This window comes from Lathyrus oleraceus, chromosome 1, assembly GCF_024323335.1.
Source record: "Lathyrus oleraceus cultivar Zhongwan6 chromosome 1, CAAS_Psat_ZW6_1.0, whole genome shotgun sequence".
In the NCBI taxonomy this organism is placed as follows: Eukaryota; Viridiplantae; Streptophyta; class Magnoliopsida; order Fabales; family Fabaceae; genus Lathyrus; species Lathyrus oleraceus.
This window is the reverse complement of record NC_066579.1, coordinates 423,794,081-423,820,133: the sequence shown is the minus strand read 5'-3', so window position 1 is coordinate 423,820,133 and position 26,053 is coordinate 423,794,081. Positions and strand designations below refer to the sequence as shown.

The 26,053-nt window shown below is 34.6% G+C and overlaps 1 protein-coding gene and 1 long non-coding RNA gene across 3 annotated transcripts; both read left to right on the top strand.

Moving 5' to 3' along the window:
• The first annotated feature begins 4,328 nt into the window (after positions 1 to 4,328).
• Positions 4,329 to 7,137, top strand: LOC127115859 (zinc finger BED domain-containing protein RICESLEEPER 2-like). Its single transcript, XM_051047290.1, has 3 exons — positions 4,329 to 5,984; positions 6,602 to 6,929; positions 7,011 to 7,137. Exons 1-2 carry the CDS (start codon positions 4,788 to 4,790, stop codon positions 6,725 to 6,727), a joined length of 1,323 nt encoding a protein of 440 aa, XP_050903247.1. The 5' UTR covers positions 4,329 to 4,787; the 3' UTR covers positions 6,728 to 6,929; positions 7,011 to 7,137.
• An 11,417-nt stretch (positions 7,138 to 18,554) lies between these two features.
• Positions 18,555 to 20,364, top strand: LOC127078782 (uncharacterized). Of its 2 annotated transcripts, none has more exons than XR_007787879.1 (3): positions 18,555 to 19,149; positions 19,235 to 19,555; positions 19,984 to 20,364. It is a non-coding gene; the product is annotated as an uncharacterized LOC127078782 (long non-coding RNA). The 2 variants fall into 2 exon arrangements; XR_007787878.1 differs by having other exon boundaries at positions 19,940 to 20,364.
• The last annotated feature ends 5,689 nt before the right edge of the window (positions 20,365 to 26,053 follow it).

Sequence of the window (26,053 nt, the reverse complement as noted above, 5' to 3'; positions counted from 1 at the left end):
ACTGTTTTCTTTCTACACATACCCTATCAGACAGATCACGTTACTTAATTGTAAGAGTTATGTTCACCTATGGGAAACAATTGATGATTATCCTCTCAGTCTAAAAATCACAAGGGAATTAATGGAATATGTTAACTACATCAATCTCTATGAACCAAAGAACCTTGATGATAATACAACTTGTATAAGTCATGAAAGATTTAGAAGACCAGAAGTTGGCTTTCTCCACAACCTTCTTCGAGAATCTACAAAGTTAGCTTTCTCCACAACCTTCTTCGAGAATCTACACTCATATGCATAATGACCGATCTTGTTGCAGTTGAAGCACTTGATTTGTGATTTGTCACACCTCGGCCATGAATTTCCTCTTCCACGACCTCTTGTTGCTTGTGGATTCCAACTTCTTTCTCCACTGTTAGAGTATTTGTTGTAACCGCCTCTTCCTTCTCCTCCATGTCCTCGTTCATGCCCACGATCTTGGCCACAACCTCGTCCTCGTTGGTTCTTGTAATTCGCATAATTTGCTTCCTTTATGTTGAGTTGTAGTAGTTGCTCCATAGCCTCATTTTGTTTAATTTTTCTCTTTTGTTTTTCTTCGTATGCTTGTAAGGAACTCATGAGTTGCTCAATAGTCATGGTCTTTAAATCCCCGTTTTCTTCAATGTTGGTAACAATGAAGTCAAAACTTGGATTTAAAGTGTGAAGTATTTTCTCCATGGCTTTCACCCTCATCAACATCTTCGCCATTTCTTTTAAGTTGATTGACTACAACCAATACTTGAGAAAAATAATCAGAAATTGACTCAGACTCTTTCATAAATAAACATTATAAATTACCTCTAAGAGTTTGAAGACGAATCTTTTTCACCCGTTCCACTCCTTTGTTGCAAGTTTGAAGTTTGTTCCATGCTTCTTTGGCTGTTGTTGCGTTGGAGATCTTCGCAAATGTATCTTCATTCACCGATTGATAAATGAGGAAGAGAGCTTTCTTGTCTCTCTTTCTTGACTCCTTCGATGTCTCATTTACACCTTTCTCAACGATATCCCACACATCTTGAGCTCCTAGTAACGCCTTCATCTTGATACTCCAATTGTCATAATTGTTCTTTGTGAGCATCGACATTTAAAAAGGGAAACCTCCATTCATTTTTGAGGACCTTGAAGCTTTGATGCCACTTTGTTGGAAATAAACGCTTCTTGTGTTTAGGAAAAGTGTGTAGGAATATTAGAGGCTTGAATAGAAATTTGATAGGTAGGAGAATTAATTATGGAAGAGAGAACTTTGTATTTTTGCTTGATACAAAAGTGTAAGATTACATCTCTATTTATAGTACTCTAAGGAGAATTCTAGACACACTAATTCTAGAGAGTTCTCAACTCTAGACATTCAAAGATTATTCTAGAAAATATTACAATCCTAAAAAATATCTAGACACTCCAAATACTACATGACTTTTCTAGAGATATTACCCAAAATAAATTAAGCCCAAAATAACTAAACCCAAAAATCAAATAATAAGGTTAGACCCAAATCAAGTTTAATATTTGAACAATATAAGCCCTTCACACTTGTTTTCGCTGCACGGGTGTGGTAATAGATATATGACAATTACATTTGGAAACTGAGAAGAATGTTACATCTCTCGCTTAATCATTTGGTCTTCTTCGTATGTATTACAAATTATGATTTTCATATTTGAACATGATGCTTCTAATTAGAGAATCCACAAGATTTAAAACTAGCCTTAATATATTTACAATATCATGTCCTTTTGGGAACACACATTATGAAACTGATTAATCTTATGCTCCCATGTACTAACTATGAAGAAAGAAATGGACTATGGTCCAGAGATTGGCTCTGCATTGCATGACATTGAAGTGGAGCACATAGAAGATCTATCTTTTCAATGAAAAGATGGCATTGGTATTTTTTCTATAATGAATGAAACAAGTTTTTCTGGTGCTAGAAACATTATTAAAATAATGAAGAATATCCGCATTAGTGTTGATTGTCATTGACTTTCTGAAATTATCATCAAAACTGTTTCATAGGGAGATTATTGTAAGTAGGGGTGGCAAACGGGCATGCCCGCCCCGTTTAGGCCCGTCCCACAAAAGCCCGCAAGAAAATGGGACGGGGCGGTCAAAGGTAGAGATGCAAGCTCACTTACTAGGCCCGCCCCATTTAATGACGGGCATACGGGCATGCCCGTTATTCTCTTTAAAAATACCTTTTTCACTCATGATGATATAATTTAAAAAAAGTACTCATACATCCTAATACTACTAAAATCTAATAAAGTCTTTGCTAAATAATGTATGTAAAAACACACTTGCATTGCATAAAAATCACTATCATTATCCTACATCCAATAATTAAATTCAACAAACCTTAAATTAAATATCACGAATTCAACATAAGTTCAACACCCCAAATTCAACAAAAGTTCAACTCCATAAATTCAACAAAAGTTATGAAAGAAGTCATAAATAGTTTAATCTAACACAACAATCTCTAAATTCTCTACAAACATAAAAGATGCACTCATCAATCTTCATCTACGTCATGAACATATGATGCTTCAGTTGTAATACTTTTCGCCAAGCTTCCATCATCATTATCTTCATCATCATCCACTACATCTATAAAAAAATTTAAGTGTAAGTAACAAAATTATAAGAATCACAAAGTATTAAAAGAAATTTTAATATTTGATTATGTACCAAAACTGTTGAAACCGTGAAGCCAACTGCGAGTACACATCAATGCCTCTACATTCTTCGACAACAAGCGACTTCTATATTTGTTTAGAATGATCGAACCAATACTGAAAGCAGATTCAGATGCAACAATAGTAATAGGGATGCCTAACAAATCACGAGCCAATAAAGATAACTCTTTAAACCTATTCCAATTCTCCTTCCATCATTGAAGAACATTCAAGTCATCAAAATTTTGATAACTTAAATCCACACTTGCCTCATCCAAATAAACATCAAGTTGAGACTTTCCGGTCTCTGTTGCAAGTTGTTGTTTGTGTGCTTTCAAATCCTATTATAATAAAAAGGAAAAGAATAGAGACATGTTACAACATGTAACAATTAACAACGTTTAACAACATGTAACATATTAAAACAATCAAATTTAAACAACATTTAGTAGCATGTTTGTAACATTAACAATAACATATTTGTCAACTTACAGCATGTTATAACAACATTTAACAGCATATTTCTTACATTAAACAACAACATGTATAACAATTTACAACACATTATAACAACATTTAACAGCATGTAACAATTTACAACATTTTTCTTACATTTAATAGCAGCATATTTGGCAATTTACAGCATGTTATAACAATATTTAACAGCATGTAACAATTTACAGTATATTTCTTACATTTAACAGCAGCAGATTTGGTAATTTACAGCATGTTATAACAACATTTAACAGCATGTAACAGTTTACAGCATGTTTCTTACATTTAACAGTAACATATTTGGCAATTTGCAGCATGTTATAATAGTATTTAACAGCATGTAACAATTGACAGCATGTTTCTTATATTTAACAACAACATATTTGGCAATTTAGAGCATGTTATTAAAGCGTTTAACAACATGTAACATATTAAAGCAAGTTAATAATTAGAGGAGGCTACATACATTGAACAAACTTTTAGTTAACGCGTGTGAACTTGATTCCCCTCTAGTGATGGAAGATGGAGTTTGAGAGGTTGTAGAAGACAAAGTATGAAAGCGACGATACATCTCAAAGAGACTGTACAATTTCTGCTTGATTTCATTTGTTTTAATTGTTGAGGTAAGTAGATCAACTTTTTCATACATGTATTCCAAAGAGGTAAGCTTAATCCTTGGGTCAAGAACCGCTCCTAGAGCAAGACGAAGTATGAAGGCAGAGTGTGATAGAATGTGGGAATTTGGGTAGGTAAGGTGCAGGGATTATGTAAAAGAAAAAAGAGAATTTATCAAAGCCATTGCAAAGGACAGAAATCTTTCTGACCTCTCTAAAATGAATTTTGTGTTGTGCTTAATACAGGTGAAAAACTAACTATACATTTATGATATAGAATGTTTTCCAGTATCATTAATTTTCAGTCTAGTTTCTATTATTTGAATCAAAATAAACTAACTATACATAATGTTGAAATAAAGTTCATAATGTTGATATAATGTTGATATAAAGTTTCTATTATTTTGGTTGCTTGGGTTTGTTTGGTGCATGTATAATTGGAAGATTAAGATTGCATGTTTTATAATGTTATTTTAATTTCTTTTATTTGGATACACAGGTGATAAATGAAATGGATTCAGAAATCGTTGGTAATGAAATTGTAGATGAAGTGAATGTGGTTGATTTAGAGAATGAAACAATTCAAGGCGTAAATGAACTAAGAAGAATTGAAGATGATGTTTTACCTAAGTCTAAGAAGGCCAAAACATCAAGTGCTGATTGTTGGAAAGTGTTTACTAAACTTGGGGCGGATAAAGATGAGAATCCATTGGCTAAGTGCAATGGTTGTTCAAAGATTTTGAAGGGTGGCGATAGGAATTATGGTACCACGAGTTTGAATCGTCATATGAAGAAGTGCACTAAAATCAAATATGCTGATGTAGGTCAAGTAATGATGGACTTGTAAGGTAGACTCAAGAATCTTACAATATATAAAAAGGTTTCTAGATCATTGTGTGCTACTGCAATCATTGCACATGATTTACCGTATAAATTTGTGGAGTTTCAAAAAATTAGGGATTGGATGAAATATTTGAACCCTGACTTTTCTCCTATTTCAAGAAATACCGCTAAGGCTGATGTTGATGAAATATTCAAGACAGAGAAAGAAGCTCTTAAGAAGGAGTTAGCTAATATTCCCTCTAGAATTTCACTAACTTCTGATATGTGGACAACTTGTACAAGTGAAGGTTATGTTTGCTTGACTGCTCATTATGTTGATTCCAATTGGAATTTGAAGAGTAAGATTCTAAACTTTTGTCATATGCCTCCTCCACACACGGGATCTGAAATGTCAAAAAAGATTCTTGACTTTTTATCAGATTGGGGAATTGAGAAGACGATTTTTTCACTCACATTAGATGATGCTTCTGCTAATGACGTGATGCAAGCTCATTTGAAAAGACAACTTGTCTTACAAAACTGGTTATTATCTGAGGGAGAGTTCTTTCATGTTCGTTGCTCAACGCATGTTTTAAATTTGATTGTGCAAGAGGGTTTGAAAGTAATTGGTGATGCATTGGAAAAGATTAGGGAAAGTGTCAAATATGTGAAGGGCTCTGAGGGTAGAATGAAAAAATTCAAGGAATGTATTGAACTCATTGGCGGTATTGAAACATCGACTGGTTTATCTTACGATGTTTCCACTATATGGAATTCTACTTATTTGATGCTTCAAAGTGAATTGAAGTACCGACGTGTATTTGCAAGCCTTAGTTTTCATGATGATAATTATAAGGTTTTCCCTTCCGAAGAAGATTGGAAAAGAGGAGATAAGATATGCACATTCTTGTTGCCATTTTATGAGACAACAAACTTAATTTCCGGAACGTCTTATCCTACTTCCAATTTGTATTTTTTGAAAATTTGGAAAATTAAGTGTGTTTTGATGGCAAGCATCAAAGATGAAGACACTCTTATAAGAGACATGGCTGAAAGAATGATGATCAAGTTTGAGAAGTATTGGAGTGATTATAGTGTGGTTCTTGCTCTAGGAGCGGTTCTTGACCCAAGGATTAAACTTACCTCTTTGGAATACATGTATGAAAAAGTTGATCCACTTACCTCAACAATTAAAACAAATGAAATCAAGCAGAAATTGTACAGTCTCTTTGAGATGTATCGTCGCCTTCATACTTCATCTTCTACAACCTCTCAAACTCCATCTTCTATCACTAGAGGGGAATCAAGTTCACACGCGTTAACTAAAAGTTTGTTCAATGTATGTAGCCTCCTCTAATTATTAACTTGCTTTAATATGTTACATGTTGTTAAACGCTTTAATAACATGCTCTAAATTGCCAAATATGCTGCTGTTAAATATAAGAAACATGATGTCAATTGTTACATGCTGTTAAATACTATTATAACATGCTGCAAATTGCCAAATATGCTGCTGTTAAATGTAAGAAACATGTTGTAAACTGTTACATGCTGTTAAATATTGTTATAACATGCTGTAAATTGCCAAATATGCTGCTGTTAAATGTAAGAAACATGCTGTAAACTGTTACATGCTGTTAAATGTTGTTATAACATGCTGAAAATTGCCAAATATGCTGCTGTTAAATGTATGAAACATGCTGTAAATTGTTACATGCTGTTAAATGCTGTTATAACGTGCTGTAAATTGTTATGCATGTTGTTTAATGTAAGAAACATGCTGTTAAATGTTGTTATAACATGCTGTAAATTGACAAATATGTTATTGTTAATGTTACAAACATGCTGCTAAATGCTGTCTAAATTTGATTGTTTTAATATGTTACATGTTGTTAAACGTTGTCAATTGTTACATGTTGTAACATGTCTCTATTCTTTTCCTTTTTATTATAATAGGATTTGAAAGCACACAAACAACAACTTGCAACAGAGACCGGAAAGTCTCAACTTGATGTTTATTTGGATGAGGCAAGTGTGGATTTAAGTTATCAAAATTTTGATGACTTGAATGTTCTTCAATGATGGAAGGAGAATTGGAATAGGTTTAAAGAGTTATCTTTATTGGCTCGTGATTTGTTAGGCATCCCTATTACTACTGTTGCATCTGAATCTGCTTTCAGTATTGGTTCGATCATTCTAAACAAATATAGAAGTCGCTTGTTGTCGAAGAATGTAGAGGCATTGATTTGTACTCGCAGTTGGCTTCACGATTTCAACAGTTTTGGTACATAATCAAATATTAAAGTTTCTTTTAATACTTTGTGATTCTTATAATTTTGTTACTTACACTTAAATTTTTTTATAGATGTAGTGGATGATGATGAAGATAATGATGATGGAAGCTTGGCGAAAAGTATTACAACTGAAGCATCATATGTTCATGACGTAGATGAAGATTGATGAGTGCATCTTTTATGTTTGTAGAGAATTTAGAGATTGTTGTGTTAGATTAAACTATTTATGACTTCTTTCATAACTTTTGTTGAATTTATGGAGTTGAACTTTTGTTGAATTTGTGGTGTTGAACTTATGTTGAATTCGTGATATTTAATTTAAGGTTTGTTGAATTTAATTATTGGATGTAGGATAATGATAGTGATTTTTATGCAATGCAAGTGTGTTTTTACATACATTATTTAGCAAAGACTTTATTAGATTTTAGTAGTATTAGGGTGTATGAGTACTTTTTTTAAATTATATCATCATGAGTGAAAAAGGTTTTTTTAAAGAGAATAACGGGCATGCCCGCATGCCCGTCATTAAATGGGGCGGGCCTAGTAAGTGAGCCCGTATCTCTACCTTTGAACGCCCCGCCCCGTTTTCTTGCGGGCTTTTGTGGGGGCGGGCATGCCTTTTTGCCACCCCTATTGAAATCTATTTTCTCGGAGAATTCAATTACTGTAACACAATTAAGAAAGATTGAGCAACATCTGATACTAATTTATTTACTTTTTATTTTATTGAACTTGCATATAAAGTTATCGTTTGTTTTAGACCCTGTGAAAAATATTGCCACGATGAAGCGTAGCGAAAAATACAGAGTCGCCACCGGATTTTATTTATTCCAAAGGAAAGGGAAAATAGCAATAAAATCCCAAATCAGAGAAATGGTCTCGCAACCAAGAACGGATTCGGAAGTCGATTGTGCAAGGGGAAAATATTAACACCCCTCACATCCATGGCACTCCATGGGAACCACTTGTTCGTATCAAATGTATATGGATGTTTGTTTATCTGTAAGTTGCTTGCTATCGAGAATGAGATGAAAGGATAAGGTGAGAGAGAGAATAAGTTTTAAGTTAGTGTGCTCGCCAAGGATTTGAGCCATTGTGCCTACGTATCCTCATACGTGCAATGAGGAAGTCAGAGCTCCGTAGTTCGTCTCACAAATGGAACATTTATTTGGTTATTTTTACATAACAGTATTAACGTTCGCGTGCTACTGCTCACTTGCTTGTATACTCTGTCATGGGAACGGGAAGTATTTGCTTGTTTGCGGTAAAGTGGATACGCTTGGATCACATTCTAGCAGTTAAATATTACTTGCTCGCACATGGAGGCTTAAGCTTCATTCACGGTAGAACGGAAGTAACACGTCCTTTTCGAATTTTTTTGAATAGAATGCACTAAGGCAAAAGATGATTTGATTTGTTGGGGTTAATTTTATGTACGGAGACAAGCATCAGACCCTTGGCTAGATACATTCAACGGTCCAATAACTCAGAAGTTGAGAGGACAGTGTTATCCTAACCACTCTTTTTCATCCAAAAAAGAGATTTGAATTGTGAAAAGAGTTTGGCAAGTCTAATCATTGGAACTTAGAGGGATACAAGTATCTGACCCTTGACTAAGTATGATCAACAATCAGAGTACTTGAGAATCGAGAGGACCATGAAGTCCTAACTACTCTTTTTATCCCTCATATCACCTAGATCTAACTTGTTTGAATCATTAGATGTTTTAAGGGGGAAAGTCAAGTGTCAGGTCCTCAGGCTAGGTACGGCAAATTTACCGAGATAACCCACATTTTCGAAGAAATTCCCAAAATAACCCAGTTTTCAAAAAAATTCCCAATATACCCCACTTTTAGAGGGAGGCGCCAATTGGATTGGCACCCCCTCTTAAAAATTGCAAGGAGGCGCCAATTGGATTGGCTAGGGCACCTGCCCTAGCCAATCCAATTGGCGCCTATGTGTAATTTTTAAGAGGGGGCGCCAATCCAATTGGCGCCTCCCTTAAAAATGCCTCAAATGAAAACACTTCCAACATGAACGTTGTAGATCTTTTCAAGACAATGAATTTGGATATAAATTTTGCATCATTTGGATTTTTTATGAGAAAGTTATGGGCAATTGAAGTTGGACTTCTGAGTTTTTTAACTGTTATCTGACGAATAATGTTTTGTATTATTGCATGTGTTTCTTTTAGGAATATGAATTTTTGTCCAACATAACATTTGAACTAGACATCTTAAATTTTCCAATGCACTTGGTCCCACCTCAAAATAATTAAAAATGAGTGAGTTAGGTCTTTGCGAACTTGACCCAAAATTAGGGTTTCTGTCAAAACAAGTGTATGTGAATTTTGCCAAAAGGGACCAACTTCAAGCCCTTTAGTTTGAATGATAAAAGCCTCAAATGAAAAAACCTTCAACATAAAAGTTGTAGATCTTTTCAAGATAATGAATTTGGACTAAAGTTTTGCATCATTTGCAATTTTTATGAGAAAGGTATGGGCACCTGAACTTGGACTCTTTGACATTTTATGTGTTATCTGACCTATAATGTTTTGTATTATTGCATGTGTTTGTGTTAGAGTTATGAATTTTTGTCCAACATAACAAGTGAAGTAGACACCTTAAATTTTCCAATGCACTTGGTCCCACCTCAAAATAATTAAAAATGAGTGAGGTAGGTCCTTGCGAACTTGACCCAAAATTAGGGTTTCTGTCAAAATATGTGTATGTGAATTTTGCCAAAAGGGACCAAATTCAAGCCCTTCAACATAACAATAACAAGTCCTTGAATTAGGGTTTCTGACCTATAAATTTTTGTATTATGATATGTGTTTATTTTAGAATTATGAAAGAAACCTAATGTTTGGAGTTTACACAAAGATAAATTTGACATAATACGAATTGATATTAATAAAATTTGGATTTTACACAAAGAATCCTAATGGTGATGACCGGGATCACCTAACCGACCTCCGGTCCCACATCCCCTAGCTACCCTAACCCTTGGCCCTAACCCACGTTGACGATTCTGCACCGGTGTTTGTTCATCTGATGGTCCAGGAGCGTCATTACCTCCTACAAGAGAAGATCCGTTGAGGTATTCAGCCAACTCAGCATAGTCTTCAGTATTCAATGATGGTGTACCGGCGTAGCTGAGCTCATGACCCATGCCAGAGAAGTTGGGGTGTGGTTGACTCATAGATGGGCGACCGGGACGGTTGAAGGGGGACATGGGTGACAATGATGGGTCTAGGAAAGGTTGGAAAGGTTGTTGGGGTGTTTGGAAGAGATATGGTTGTGGGATGTTTTGGTATTGTGATGTTTGGGGTTCTTGGCTACGGTAGGTGATGGGGCGGTTAGTGTTTTGGGTAAGGCGACTTTGGTAGGGTGATGGTGTGGGTGCGAAGCGATGTTCGGTCGAAGGTTGATGGTCCATTTGTTGGTGGTGGTATGGGGGATGTTCTTGGTTTTGGGGTTGGGTGAATGGCATGTTTTGGTTGTATGTTTGTGTGTTTGTGGAACAGAAAGTTTGTCGGATAGGTGGTTGTGAGTAACCGGGCTGAGAATGTTGTTGGGGGTTAGATGTTGATCCTTCTTGTGTGTAACTTGTCTGGCGTGGGTCGTAGAGGTACATATCATCGGCGATGAATTGAAATCCAACTGATCTATACCAAGCCATATAAGTACGACTTGGTTTTACCTCATTTGGCATGACTGCGTCAGTTAAGACATGGTCATGACGGTGCTTCCACTTGCGACACTCTAATCTTGCGAAGGTTTGCCAAGGGTTGTAGTTCCATTGGTCGTTCACTTTACGCATATGCCATTCTCCTAGGCTAGCTGGGGGATCTGGGATATTCTGGACCATACCAAACTGCAGCTTCACACGGTCGGTGTTGTGCAGCTCCACTGTTGTGAACCATATTATCGGTGTGCATGTTGTCCATACGGCTGCGTCTTCAGGGTTGATCTGATGCTCATGATCCATATTAAGGTATGGACGCCAAATGAACTGAAATGTTAAAGACGATAGGATTTAAATGAATGTAGAAAAAGTCAACATAATATGAAGAAATAATGAAATTATTTTGCTTACGTCTGCCGGTCGAAGGTGATCCAACAGGTTGCGATATTGAGTAATACAGTGTCTCGGACATCTGCTGTAATTCATACCGTGTGCCGACCATCTACACCAAAAAGTTAAAATAAATTAGTTATGGGTAATAAACTGTAAGGAAGGAAGTAAATATATAGCAATTTAAACAACTTACTTTTTTGCATATGGAAAAGTGAAGGGGTTGCTATTGACCGGTGCTAGAGACGGTAGTCTTGACCATCCCCATGCTTGTAGCAAAACAACACATCCAGAAAATGTAGAAGTATCTTTGTGGGAGTTTTTGCACAAAGAACTATAGAGATAGGCTAGACATGCGGATCCCCAACTATAACTACCTATTCTATCTATATGTCTAAGTAAAGGTAAGTACATAATATGCATGCTAGAACCACTACATTCGGGAAATAAAAAGGATCCTAGTAACAACATAATGTAACACCTAGTTTTGATGATTCGAGCATCTTCGGTAGAATGCTCATCTAAATAAAAACTATTATAGTATGACTTTAGGCGTGAAAGTAGTATACCTTGTCCCCTAGCATTATCATCTAATAAATCCGTGTTTAAAAGCTCCATGCAAATTGAATTTGCATAGTTGGTCTTACCATTAACAGCTTTGCCTTCAATTCGTAGTCCTAAAAGCATGTAGACGTCTTCTAACGTCACGGTACACTCACCGGTTGGAAACCAAAATGTGTGTGTCTCTGGCCTCCATCTTTCGCATAAGGCTAGAATGAACTTGTTATCTATAGACCAAGACATAATTTTGCTAAGGTGACCAAAACCGGCGAGTTCAACATAAGGTTGAATCATCGGGTCCATTGGGACAAATTCGTGGACTCGAGTTCGAAACCTTGAGACCTCCTATAATAGAAATAATGTAACACTTGACTAAGTCGGTATTTAAAAATAAAATGGGGTTGGTGGATATGAAACATAAAAAAGAAGTATAAGAAAAAACTTACGTATGTCGCGATGTTTGCAACTGTTCCTCTGTGTGCTTCGCCCATTGTGAGTAAAGACATATTGTTGGGGAGTTGGTGTAGATGAAAATGGAAGATTTTTGTTGAAGATGAAAATGGAAGATTTTGTTGAAGATGAAATTGTAAAAGAAGTAATGTAGATGAAGTAGTGAGAAATGTAGATGAAGTAGTGAGAATGTTGGTGTGGAAGAATTGTTGAAGGAGTGGATCAATTTATAGGCAAATGGAGGAGTGCATGAAAAATTGTGTTTGCATGGTGTCTCCACCTCATTTGGCGACCATGTGCAATATTAAAGTGGGGGCGCCATTCAAATTGGCGACACCATAGGGTACATGCATGCAAGGCTAGTTCTGAATGCTTGGTTTCGAGGACTGACTACATGGGGGCGCCATTCAAATTGGCGACCATGTACAAGCCTTAAAGGTAGGTGCCAAACCAATTGGCGCCACCTTCTGCATGTCTGACAAGTGGCATTGTTGTCTCCTGCATGCTGAACAAATCACTTATGGATGGCTTGCATGATTGACACATCATCTCTGACCATCTTAGGTGTCCGACACGTGTCTGTCTTGTCTCCTGCATGCTGATGACTAGCTTCTTGATGGCTTGCATGATTGACACATCATCTCTGACCATCTTAGGTGTCTGACACGTGTCTGTCTTGTCTCCTGCATGCTGATGACTAGCTTCTTGATAGCTTGCCTGGTTGACACATCATCTCTGACCATCTTAGGTGTCCGACACGTGTCTGTCTTGTCTCCTGCATGCTGATGACTAGCTTCTTGATAGCTTGCCTGGTTGACACATCAACTCACACTGTCTTGCAGGATTTACACGTCATCTCAGACACGTGGCTCTCTAGTATCCTGCATGCTGAATACTCACTTCTGTCTTGCATGACAGACACATCAACTCTTGACTAGCTAGCATGCTTGACACATCAACTCACACTGTCTTGCATGACAGACACATCAACTCTTGACTAGCTAGCATGCTTGACACATCAACTCACATTGTATTGCATGACAGACACCTCATCTCAGAAATTACTTGCATGCTTGACACGGTATCTCAGACTAGCTTCAATGTGAGACACTGATACCATCTATTTAAGTGTCTTACTATCACATTCATCTGCACTTGCAAAATACTTTTCATCTCCAAAATACTTTTCATCTTCACTCACATTCATCTTCACTCACATTAATACTTATCATCTGTAAAATATTTTTCATCTTCACTCACATTCATCTGCACTTGCAAAATAGTTTTTATCTCCAAAATGTCATCTTCATCATTATACAGTATCAACGTTCACTGCAACGGTGAAACTTTTGAGTCTGAGCTTCATGGTTTTTGTTTTAGAAACACTGATACCATTAGAGTCACGATGAAGAGAAATGCAACCTTTTTGCATTTCAAAAAAAGAATACAATCCTTTATAGCATCAGGTATTGTGTCAAAGATGACATATCAGAATCCTATATTTTTTGAGAATGGTCAATGCAAGTTTTTCCCCCTAAAGATACGAGACGATGAAGATGTTGAAAGCATGTTTCTTAGTCATGAACATTCAGGCATGGATTGTATCGAGTTGTACATTACTCTACAACCATGTATACCGTCTCAACAGTCTCAACTAACAGATCAGGATCCAGCTGGTGGAGATGCTGCAGATGATGCACAATGGTCAGATGAACTCAACCCAGAAGCTGAAGTAGAGGTCGATGTTGTTGATGAAGAAGAAGAGGAGACTGAGATACAGGTTGATCACATCCTGAATAACGACGATGAAGATGAGGCTCAACCACCACCAATACCTCCTACTCATGCCTATATTCCTCCTCAACATATGACAAATATGGATCTTCACGACGATGAAATGTCCGACAGTGTCTTCTATAATCCGTATCCGAGACCAGTAGGCGAATTAAAGGTTGGAGACATGTTTCGTACCAAAGAGGAATGTGTCTTGGCAATAAAAAAATACCACATGAACAACTTTGCTGACTTTACGGTGAAACGCACTGATTCTAGAAGGTATGTTATCGAATGTCGTAACATGCTTTGTAAGTTTCGTTTGGCTGCATCTTACAAGAAGAAAAATGACTCTTGGGAGATCGCTTCAATAGACCCACCACACAGTTGCGTTGCAACAACCGTTCAACAAGATCACCGTAAACTGAGCACAGCTTTGATATGTCGAGATATTCTGCCATTGGTAAATAAAGACCCATTAGTGAAGGTGAGTATAATTATATCCCATATCCGAACAACATATAATTATACTCCATCTTACAAGAAAGCATGGATTGCGAGGACAAAGGCTGTTGAGCAGGTTTTCGGCAACTGGGAGGACTCATTCAAGGAATTACCACGGTTTTTATGGGCACTAAAAACTTATGTCCCAGGAACTGTGGCAATTCTGGAGACAGTGCCAGCAATGATGCCAGACGGAACCTGTGCTACAGGTAATAGAATATTTCACCGTCTCTTTTGGGCATTTGACCAGTGCATCAAAGGTTTTGCTTTCTGCAAACCTCTCCTACAAATTGATGGCACTTGGTTATACGGAAAATACAAGGGTACGTTGCTCATGGAAGTTGCACAAGACGGTAACAACAATGTATTTCCCATTGCCTTTGCTCTTGTTGAAGGTGAAACGGCAGCTGGATGGGGTTTCTTTCTTCGACATCTCAGAACGCATGTCGCTCCACAAGCCAATCTATGTCTGATTTCTGATAGATATGCTGCCATCGAAAGTGCCTACAACAACCATGACAACGGATGGCATGATCCTCCTTCTACACATGTCTACTGTATCAGACACATTGCACAAAACTTCATGCGTGCTATAAAAGATAAGAATCTTCGCAAGAAGGTGGTGAATGCTGGGTATGCTTTAACTCAACCGTCTTTTCAATATTATCGTGATGAGATTCGACTGTCTAATGAAGACGCGGGGAGATGGATAAATAACATCCCAGTAGAGCAGTGGACAAGAGCATTTGACGGTGGTTGTCGGTGGGGCCACATGACAACAAACATTGTGGAATGCATGAACGGGGTTTTCAAAGGAATTCGAAACCTACCCATAACCGCCTTGGTAAGATCAACCTATTATAGGTTGGCTTCTATGTTCGCAAGCAGAGGTGAAAGATGGAGTGCAGTGTTAATGTCCGAACAAGTATTCAGTGAATGTTGCATGAAGGTCATGAAAGAGGAGAGCATCAAAGCTACGACACACGCTGTAACAGTGTTTGACCGTCATAGACAAAATTTCAGCGTCCAGGAAACAATGGGCAATAGCGAGGGGAGACCAAATTTAGCCTACGCGGTTAAACTACACAGAAGTTGGTGCGATTGTGGAAAATTTCAGGCCTTCCGCATACCTTGCTCCCATGTCATTGCAGCATGCGCTTATACTCGTCAAGACGCTTACACCCATTTATCTGATGTGTACAAGGCCAACACCATCATGAATGTATATAGTCAAAGCTTTTCAGTACTACCAATGGAGGATTACTGGCCTCCATATGAAGGAGACATTGTTTGGCACAATGAAGAGATGCGTAGAAAGAAGAAAGGAAGGCCAAACAGCACACGTATAAGAACAGAGATGGATTCCACAGATAAAATGATAAGATTATGTAGTATCTGTCGTCAACCAGGACACAACAAAAACAACTGTCCCAATCAAGGAGCATCATCTAGATCTTAAGCTTATTGTAACATGATATCTATATCTTAAGCTATTTGTAACATTGTATCTAGATCTTATGCTTTTTGTAACATTGTATTTGTGTAACAATCAATCATTATATATCATTAAGTTCTTGTTACAACGAGTTTCATAACCAACATCAGTACAAAACATCTGAAAACATAAATAATTCTAACTGATTACAACAATCAAATTAATATCGTCTCGACCGAACATCATTTCCCTAGCATCCTTATCAGTCTTCATTTGCACCCAACCAAAGATACTGTCAAGTCTCTCAATACTTCTGATTTTTTCCCCTTCTGGTATTTTCCCGTCTAACCATCGAACCAGCTCCCTCTTCAGTTGATCTAACGTGGTGATGTTCCAAAACAGCATCAGCAATTGAGGTTTGTCTCTCGCATAAATCACCTTACCGTATCGGCGACGAACACCAAACATGATAGCCAAATGATTATATGAATTGTGGAACAATAGGTCACACTACGCATCTATTTATAAGACAAAAAAGGCATTTTATGAGGGACTCGACAATTGAGTTGGCGCCTCCTTTTAAAACATACACATAGGCGTCAATTGGATTGGCTAGGGCACCTACCCTAGGCTAGGGCACCTGCCCTAGCCAATCCAATTGGCGCCTCCATTCAAGTTTTAACAACAGTCGCCATATGAACAACTTTCATGTTCATCAAAAATCCATTCGAAACTTGGAAGCTCATCATTAATTTCAAAACATTATAGGTCATTTTGACAGAAACCCTAATTTTGGGTCAAGTTCGCAGGGACCTAACTCACTCATTTTTAATTATTTTGAGGTGGGACCAAGTGCATTGGAAAATTTAAGATGTCTAGTTCAAATGTTATGTTGGAAAAAATTCATATTCCTAAAAGAAACACATGCAATAATAAAAAACATTATCGGTCTGATAACAGTTGAAAAACTCAGAAGTCCAACTTCAACTGCCCATAACTTTCTCAAAAAAAATCCAAATGTTGCAAAATTTATATCCAAATTCATTGTCTTGAAAAGATCTACAACTTTCATGTTGGAAGTTTTTTCATTTGAGGCTTTTTTAAGGGAGGCGCCAATTGGATTGGCGCCCCCTCTTAAAAATTACACATAGGCGCCAATTGGATTGGCTAGGGCAGGTGCCCTAGCCAATCCAATTGGCGCCTCCTTGCAATTTTTAAGAGGGAGCGTCAATCCAATTGGCTCCTCCCTCTAAAAGTGGGGTATATTGGGAATTTTTTTGAAAAGTGGGTTATTTTGGGAATTTCTTCGAAAATGTGGGTTAATTAGGTAAAAAATCCGCTAGGTACGACCGACAACCCAAGTACTTGAATGTTGTGTACAAACACGTACACCCTATTTTGCATTCCAATTTGTTATGAAAATGGTTTTGAAAAAGGAACTTGATGTTGGATCAAGTGTTTGAATTTATTATGAAAAGTGTGATTGAAGAATGAAGGTGAGATATAGAATGAATTTGAGAAAATAATGGAGAAAGGGTGATAGAATGGATCATGGAGTAGATGGAGAATATTTGATGTTGGATCAAATATTCACGTTGCAATGGTGTGAGTTTTATTTGGAAAACAATTTGACATTGAATCAAGTACCTTTCGTTTCTTTTGAAATGCTTTATTTATCGTTTTGTATTTTATCTTTGTTATTAACATGCATGGTGAACTAACTAGAAAGCAATAAATCTAAGCTATTACATGACTATGGGATGGGGGAACATTTGATCCACGATGGGGGGATGGATCCAAACAATACAACATACATGGGAATGGAAAGAATTATACGATTTACAAACTATTAAACTATGTACCATGCCTAGAGCATACAAGTGGCATGTTACTTCAAACAATACAAGGCTAATGAATGGGTTAGAAGCAAGACTAGCTAGGAGTGAGCTTGAATCCCAATGTCACATGTGGAAACACAAGGCAACAAACAGGTTAGCATGAGATCAAGTCAAATGAATGAGAATGATGCAACAATATGTAAGTATATTCAATGGTTAAAATCGATTTGAAAGGTAATGGATTAATCGGTGAAAAACAATCAAAGATATATCACGTGATCAAGGCAAATGAAATTAGACATACAAGACATCATCACCTAAAATGAAGTGGGATTTTCAATTTACAATATGATCACGAACCAAATGAATCGATTAAATGGACAATTAAAGTGAATATTATTTCTAAGGTTAAAATCTACCTAAACATGAATTAGGATCAAAATTAATCAAATGGAAAATTACCAATCCAAATTCAAGAATTGAACCTAATGGACATGATCATACAAATCACCACACAAAAATCAAATTGAGTGGAAATTAACCTAATGGGGAAATCATAGTAAAATCAATATCTAGCTATCTTAATTTCAAAACGAAATCCACAAAAAGGAATATCAAACCCTAATGACTAAATTCTACTCATGGCATGGTTAATCAAATCAAGTAAATTCTGGAAAATTAAGAAGATCTAATCTAAATGCGATTATGTCTAATTTTCAATCTAATTACCTAATTAAATATAACTATGGATTTAAAGTAGTTACCAAAACTATGACAAATGCTAATTACTCACTAAAAATTATGTCAAATCCTAATTAACAAAAATCTAAAAACCTAATGTAAGCAACTACAAGAAAATCGGCAGCATGATTAATCGACAACAAAAGAGATTAACATAAATTAAAATAAATTAAAATTGGATTAGGGATGGATTAAGAACAAAATTCAATGGGCCATGGGTGAATTTCGAAGGGGGTGTGTGGTTTTGAAGAAAAAACATGCTTGGTCCATATGCCCACTCTCCAAACACATGATTCGGGTCTCACAAATCTTGGCCATGTGCTGTATCCGAAGACTCATCGTAACAAATAGGATCTTCACTCTTTCTCCATTAGATGCGAAGCATGTGTATGACGCGGCCAAGGAACGCTGCAACATCGTATGAGCAACATGGTCGACGCGAATCCACGCTTAAAGGTTGTACGGTGAGGTTGGATTGTGTATTGGAGATTGAAGGTTTTTTCTGGTGTTGGAGGTCGTTACAGTTGGCTTAAGAAGTTGGTTATGGAGTTTTTTCAGGTTCGGTTAGCATTCTTTTTGTGGTTCTTGTGAAGGTTTTTGGAGATTGAAGCTAGAAGCACAATTCTATTGTGGAAGTTGAGGGTGAGAATGAGAGTTATGGAGGATGATGAAGGGTGAGGTTGAAGAAGAGGGTTCGTTCATTGGGTTCTGTTATATATTCTGTTGTAGTTTTTTTTCAGTTATGCCTTTGCTGGTATTACGCGCTATTCCTCTTCTGTTAGCATTCTGTTTCTATTCCTTTTCCGTTATCCTTCTCGACGGAAGCTCTCGGTGAGTTTTTTTATTGTGAAATTCCGTTAGAATATTTTGGTTAGAGATCCCCATTTTCTAATTTTGTTAATGGTTTGTTATGTAGGTTTGGTTGAAGGTTTGAGGGTTGTTAGTTGGAACGATTGAAGCAGAGTTTTCAAGAAAGGTTATTAGAGGAGGGTTCGTTTCCGGCAGGTTCTTTGAAGCAGTTGTGGAGGGAGATTGAAGTTGGTTCTGCAGAGTTGTTACAGACAATTAAAGGAGAGCTTGAGGATGTTATGTCAAAGAGGTTTTTGAAAATTGGTTTCTTGAAAGTTCTCATTCCGTTATGGTGGTTCGTTAGTAGTTGAAGATTAGGGAGCTGTTACTTGTTAGAAAAGGGTTCGGTTATGGCAGTTGAGGAACAGTTATTGAAAGCTCGGAATTGGTAAGGATTTTTCTTTTGAGATGGTTATAGGTTGTTAGATTTATGGTTGCAAAACAGTTTTTTTTTTCGGTTAAGGGAATTAGGAACTCTGTTATGAAGGTGTGAGGAGGTTAAGAAATTTGTTATGACAATTCTGAGTTATGTTTCTAAGTCAGTTGGAAAGGTTTGAAAAATATGGAGAATTCTGTTTTTGGTTGGTGTCATTTTTGGTGGTTGGTGACAGTTGAAAGTCTGTTACCAATTTTGTTAGAAGTGTGGACGGTTATTATGATTTTCGGTTAGCCGTTTTTGATTCGGTTGAAATTCAATTCAGTAGTGGTTTTATTTGGTTTTTCTGTAACTTTAGGTTAGTTGGAAGGGTGATGATCTGAATTGAACTTGCAGGTTAATTGTTGTTTGGACATTGAACTGAGTTGTTGTCTCTACAGATTATGAAGCTCTTCATTGGCTGCCTTGAAATGCATTGGCTGCCATGGTGGATGCTTTAATTGAATTCAATGAAGTGAATTTGCTATTGGGTGATGGAATGCAATAAATTTAGATTGGCTATGGAATACTTTGATTGGATTTTGCTTGGAATTGCATTGCTCATGTTTTGGACCTTTGATTTGAATTGTATTGGTAGGGTTTTTGTATGTATAGAAATGGATTAGAAATTGGATGTAATGGTGTATGTGATAGGTAGTTAAATTAATGTATGATCAATTATAATGCATGGTCATGTATTAGAGTGAACTTGTATGAAAGTGTTGAATTAAAATGTACTAAAATGGTTGTGTAATGAAATGTTGTAAATGGTCAATTGGAAACTTATTTTCTTTATGTATAGAAAATGCATTGGTTTAGAAATGAACATGTAATTCTTGTAAGGTGGAATCGAATGGTATAATTGGAAATTTGATTTATGAATGATTTTTGTGTTGAAAATTGAATGTTGGATTTGTGATGGAATGAATGATTTTAGAATGAAATTGTTTGTAATGAAATAATGGGAATTGGAATTGATTAAATGGTTAAATGGGTTTGCAAATGGAAAATGGTTCATGGTCAAAATCGCTTAACATGAACATGGTTTAAAGATGAAAGATGACTTTGGGCTTAAAGTGGTTTATGAAATGATTTAAGAATGGTTTTAAAATATGAGGATCATTAAAAATGGATTTGAGTTAGATGGTTGACTTTGGTCAACTGGTTGACCAAAAAGTCAACAATTGACTAAAAGTCAACTTATGTAAGAATGTGTATTTTCCGGTGGAAAACGAAAATGGGTCACGATGACAATGCAACGCACAAATGAACCGGAACTATTGTGAATTGATTATCTAATGAACCCAACACAAACCAAGGTCTTAACCAACTATGAACATGAATGCACACCATGACTGAACATGGATATGACTGAAAAGCCCGATGTTCTTAAATGAAACATGCCAAGTTCCAAGACTTGAAGTTCAATCATGCCAAACCAACCAACTGATACTTAATCAAGCAATTGTAACACCTTGAATGAATTCTAACCACTGAATCAGAACCATGGATCGTGAACAAACAACTGAATCATTTATAATGAACCAAACGAATCAGATGCAACCTCCCTGAATTAGGGTTTCCACTATGCTCCCTGATGAATACCTATAAGATGAAAAGTTCCAACACAACCATGTCCATCACATGAACCCTAGCCTGGAGACTTAACCTTCATTCCATGCCTTGTATGATAAAACCCTTGAACCCATGATTTTATGTTTTTCAGATGCAAGTGGAATGTGTTATGATACAATGAATATGTATATGAGATGAATGCTTAGATATGCAAATGCTTATGGTTAGTGACCTAGATGAACTTGTAAATGGTAAGGTGAAATTTGGGATATGACACACGAGATATTTGTTATTTTTGTTGGTGGAATTTAGCCACCAACAAAGACATGTACAACCAGGGGTCACTTTCAAAACTCTTACAAAATAATTATATACTTCACAAATGATCACTTATGTAAATAACTAACGTTACAGCTGCAATAACTAACCCTAGTGCATTCAAAACTTCAATTCGCACTCATTCTGAAATTTGTGTAGCCATCAACAGAAATTTGACAAACATACAAGTACTTGGCATAACACTTGACTCCAATCTTAGAAAACCAAATCAACAACCATATAATGACATGCACAATAAAAGAACTAACAAATAAATGAAACCTAACATAGCAATGTCTCATGCTGCAAATTCCATCTACCAATAACTAAATAATAAACCATGAAGGTACCAATAAACATAAAATACATAACACAAATGGAAATCAACATAAAAGTTGCAATGAGAGAGTTGAAGAATCCAGTTGATGGATTCTTGAGACACAAGTCACATAACATAGCGTCTAACATGTTAGTATTTAAAAGCAAGGTGATATCAAACTCTCATGGTAGACTTCTGAATCCATCCAGCCGTCTATGTTTTGAATACCAGGATCCTTAAAAGTGTCATCTCTAATATGGTAAACAACCAACTTTTCTCGCTCAATATTACATAGCACTTGATCATCCTGAGAAACATAAAGTGCAGAACCATACATCCAAGAACCAAGATCTCTGGTGTGAGGAAGACGAAACAATTTAGTCCAAGAATCTTTATTTCCATACTCCTTCATAAGCCAGACATCTGAAAAAGCATGAGCATGAGAAAAAAATGCACAAGCAATCCCTCAAAACCCCTAAGTTGAAATTAACCACATCAAATCAAGAGAAACAATGACCCGTGAAGAATGAGGATGTCTATATGTTAACCAATTAATAGCTCCACTAACGAATTTTTCTGATCTATTCAAAATGAGATTATTGGAAGGGAAGTCCTGAATTCTTCTCCAGGAAGTGGTTCCCAAAGTATGAACTTTTACGTGAGTTTCGAAATCACAAACGAGATCATCAATAACAATATATATATATATATATATATATATATATATATATATATATATATATATATATATATATATATATATATATATATATATATATATATATATATATATATATATATATATATATATATATATATATATTTTCTTCTTCTTCTTACATATTGATAAAATGCTTGGGATTCAATCTATTACCATAATTTATCCTTATTTTTAAAACTTTTTTTAGAAAGAAAGAGATTCATGATCATTTTGAACTAAATCTCTTAACAACACAACAATTACTCCAACTAAATATATATATTTTAAATTTAAAAATATAAGAGATTCCTAATCCAAACACTTTAAATTATATTTTGTTTCTTGAAATCATATCAATAAAAGCAATGCTTGAAAATTTTATTTTATGTACTAAATCTTTTATTTGATAATAATTGGAAATAAAAGTTATTTTTTGTTTAAAACTAAAAATAAATAGACATCTTTAATAATTTAAAATTAAAAATATAAAATAAAGACAAATATAAAGAAAATGCATGAGAATCAAAATAGAAAACAAACTATAATATCTTTTAGAATTACTTAAATTTACAAAATAAATCTTTTATGTAACTCTCAACTTACCGCTTACATTTTACTTTCAAATAAACTATATATTTTTTATTTATGATTGATTCATATTATTGTCTCAATATTATTTATAATAAATTATTATAATATAAATTTGTTCGTCATATTTCATTCTGTATTTATGATAATTCGAATAATCAATAATAAAGCAGGATAGTTTGGTAAAAATATTATTCTCTATTTTATTTATTATATTTTTTTAATACGTGTAAAATGATCAATTATAAAAACATTATTTTAAAATAAGAGAGCCTAAAAGAAATAAATATTAATTATAATCGCGTATTACACGAGTCTTAATTTAATAATATTTTAATTATGAGCCACAAATCAGTTATTAATAACTCATTCTTATCTCTCATGACAAATTAATAAAAAATTGATGGGACTCTTTTCAAAATTTATTAATATAAAAGTTTTAATATTTATTTTAGCATAATGTGGAATGTTCCACTCATAATTATTAAAAAACTATTCTTTGTATATTCCATAAGTCATTTAGTTATTTTATTTTTCATACACTAATTATTACTTTTATTATTCTTGTGTTTATCAACATTTCTTTTAATATAGTATATTAATTTTGAATCACAAAGTATTTTATTGATAACTCATCACCTTTACTACTACATCAGTTAAAATATGATATAACTCTTCAAAATTTATTAAATTTTAATACTAACTTTAACATAATTTCCACGAGTCCTTTATCTATTGGTTATATTACAAAAAATAAAAAATAGAATTATGTTTCTTAAAATAAAATGATTATATAATCCTTTTAAATTTAACTTATAACTTTCAAATAGATAGACAAATATTTCACATTCTTTAAAATATAATTCTTAATTATAATTATCTATTAAAAAATTAAACTTTAAATATAAAATTAAACAATCATTTTTAATCTATTATAAAAAGATAATTCAATTGAATTAAATCAATCGTATACATTAAACTTCTTGGTTTAATGAAAGACAAATAAACAAAAATAATGTTTTTGTATTTATTTTAATATATTATTCATCATCCAACTCATAAAAATATATTAAAAATATACTCATTACCTCCTCAAAGTACCAAGACATTACAAAATAGACAATTTCATCTGAATTCTTATGTCAATTGTGATGATTTATTACATACTATGTGAATAGTTCGACTGTGGAATGTATTCAATCCACAATATAATGAAAAAAATGTGAAGTCAAGACACTCCATCCAATATGTTTTGATGAAGACAAAGTGCAATTCAAACATCCTGTCAAAAGTATGGAAAAAGCTTCAAATGCATCTAACCAAATCAAGCTTCAAGCACTTCAAGCAATATGTGAAAGCTAGCATCAAAGTTTTAAAGACTCTTTGAAGACTAACATCAATCTTAAGTTTTTAAGGTACAAGCATGACTCTTTGAAGACTAACATCAATCTTAAGTTTTTAAGGTACAAGCATGCAATATATCTTGATAACTTAATGCTCAAAATTAACCCAAACATACATTTCATGCATGATTCATTGTTTCACTTACCCTTGCTGTTTCAATAATTTTTCCAAATATTTTTTCAAAAAACAGTTCAGGAAATCGATTACCCAATTTCTGGAAATCGATTTCCATTTGGAGAAAATCATTTTTTCGTTCAGGAAATCGATTCCCCCTTTCCAGGAAATCGATTTCCACTTCCCATAAGTGTTTTTTATAACTCAGGAAATCGATTACCCCCTTTTGGGAAATCGATTTCCAACACGAAATTTTGAATTTTTTTACTGAAACAATGGTCTGGTTCAGACATGTCTTTTGGGCTAAACCTTTTCAAAATTCATCACTTAATCATTGCATCCTTTCATTTATTTACACTCTTCATAGAGGTGTCTATGTGATATATATATATATATATATATATATATATATATATATATATATATATATATATATATATATATATATATATATATATATATATATATATATATATATATATTCATAAATTTCAGAATTAAAGTCACCTCTCCCATTGCAATTTGAAATCTCATACACATTCATTTTTCAAACAAGTATTTTGATCCTTGAACTTTTATTTAGAATTATTCTGCATTGTTCACATATAGCAGTCCAGAAAATTCATCTCATATTCATAAACACTTGAGCACTAATAATCATTATAACTTACGTGTTTGGAAGAGAAGATCAGTCATAGTGATTGATACTTTGTCATATACTTTCTTTACTAAATATTTTCCAGAATTGATTGTAAACACCTTGCTATCCAGGATTGTTAGAAGCAAGAGAGTTGAGTTTGAGAGGATTGTTCTCATATCAATTTGTTAAATCACAAGAGGTTGTTCTTGGTGATCATGTTTGTCTTGTACAAGTCATTACAAAGAGTGAAATCTCTTTCATGTTGAAAGGGACTGGAGTACTCTCGATCTTTGAGGGGAACCAAGATATCTCTCTGTGTTCTTTATCTTTTCCGCATTTACCACATTCTCACTTAGTAATCTCCAAGAAAAGATTATCAAAACAAGACAAAACTCAAAAAAGTTTTACAGTACCTAATTCACCCCCTCTTAGATGCACTCTCAACTAACAAAAACATTCTTAGAGATGATGAAAAAATAAAAAATGAATCAATAATAAACTGCTGAATGTTTATACACTTATTTAACATTTTTCAATTTTAATTTTGACGTATTATCTTACATCTCCATGATTTAAATATTTTTTTCACTTTAAATTGCATATTTTTTTAATATTCTCTTCATCTTATTATCTTAATTAAAAAAAAAGTTCTAAACATAATCAAAATTTATTTAATCTAATTCTATTTAAATAATACATTTCAATCTCACGTATATTAATCTACTTTATCTATTTATATATATATATATATATATATATTAAATCCAATGCTTTAAATTATTTTGCGACACCTAACAATAACTTCTTCAAAAA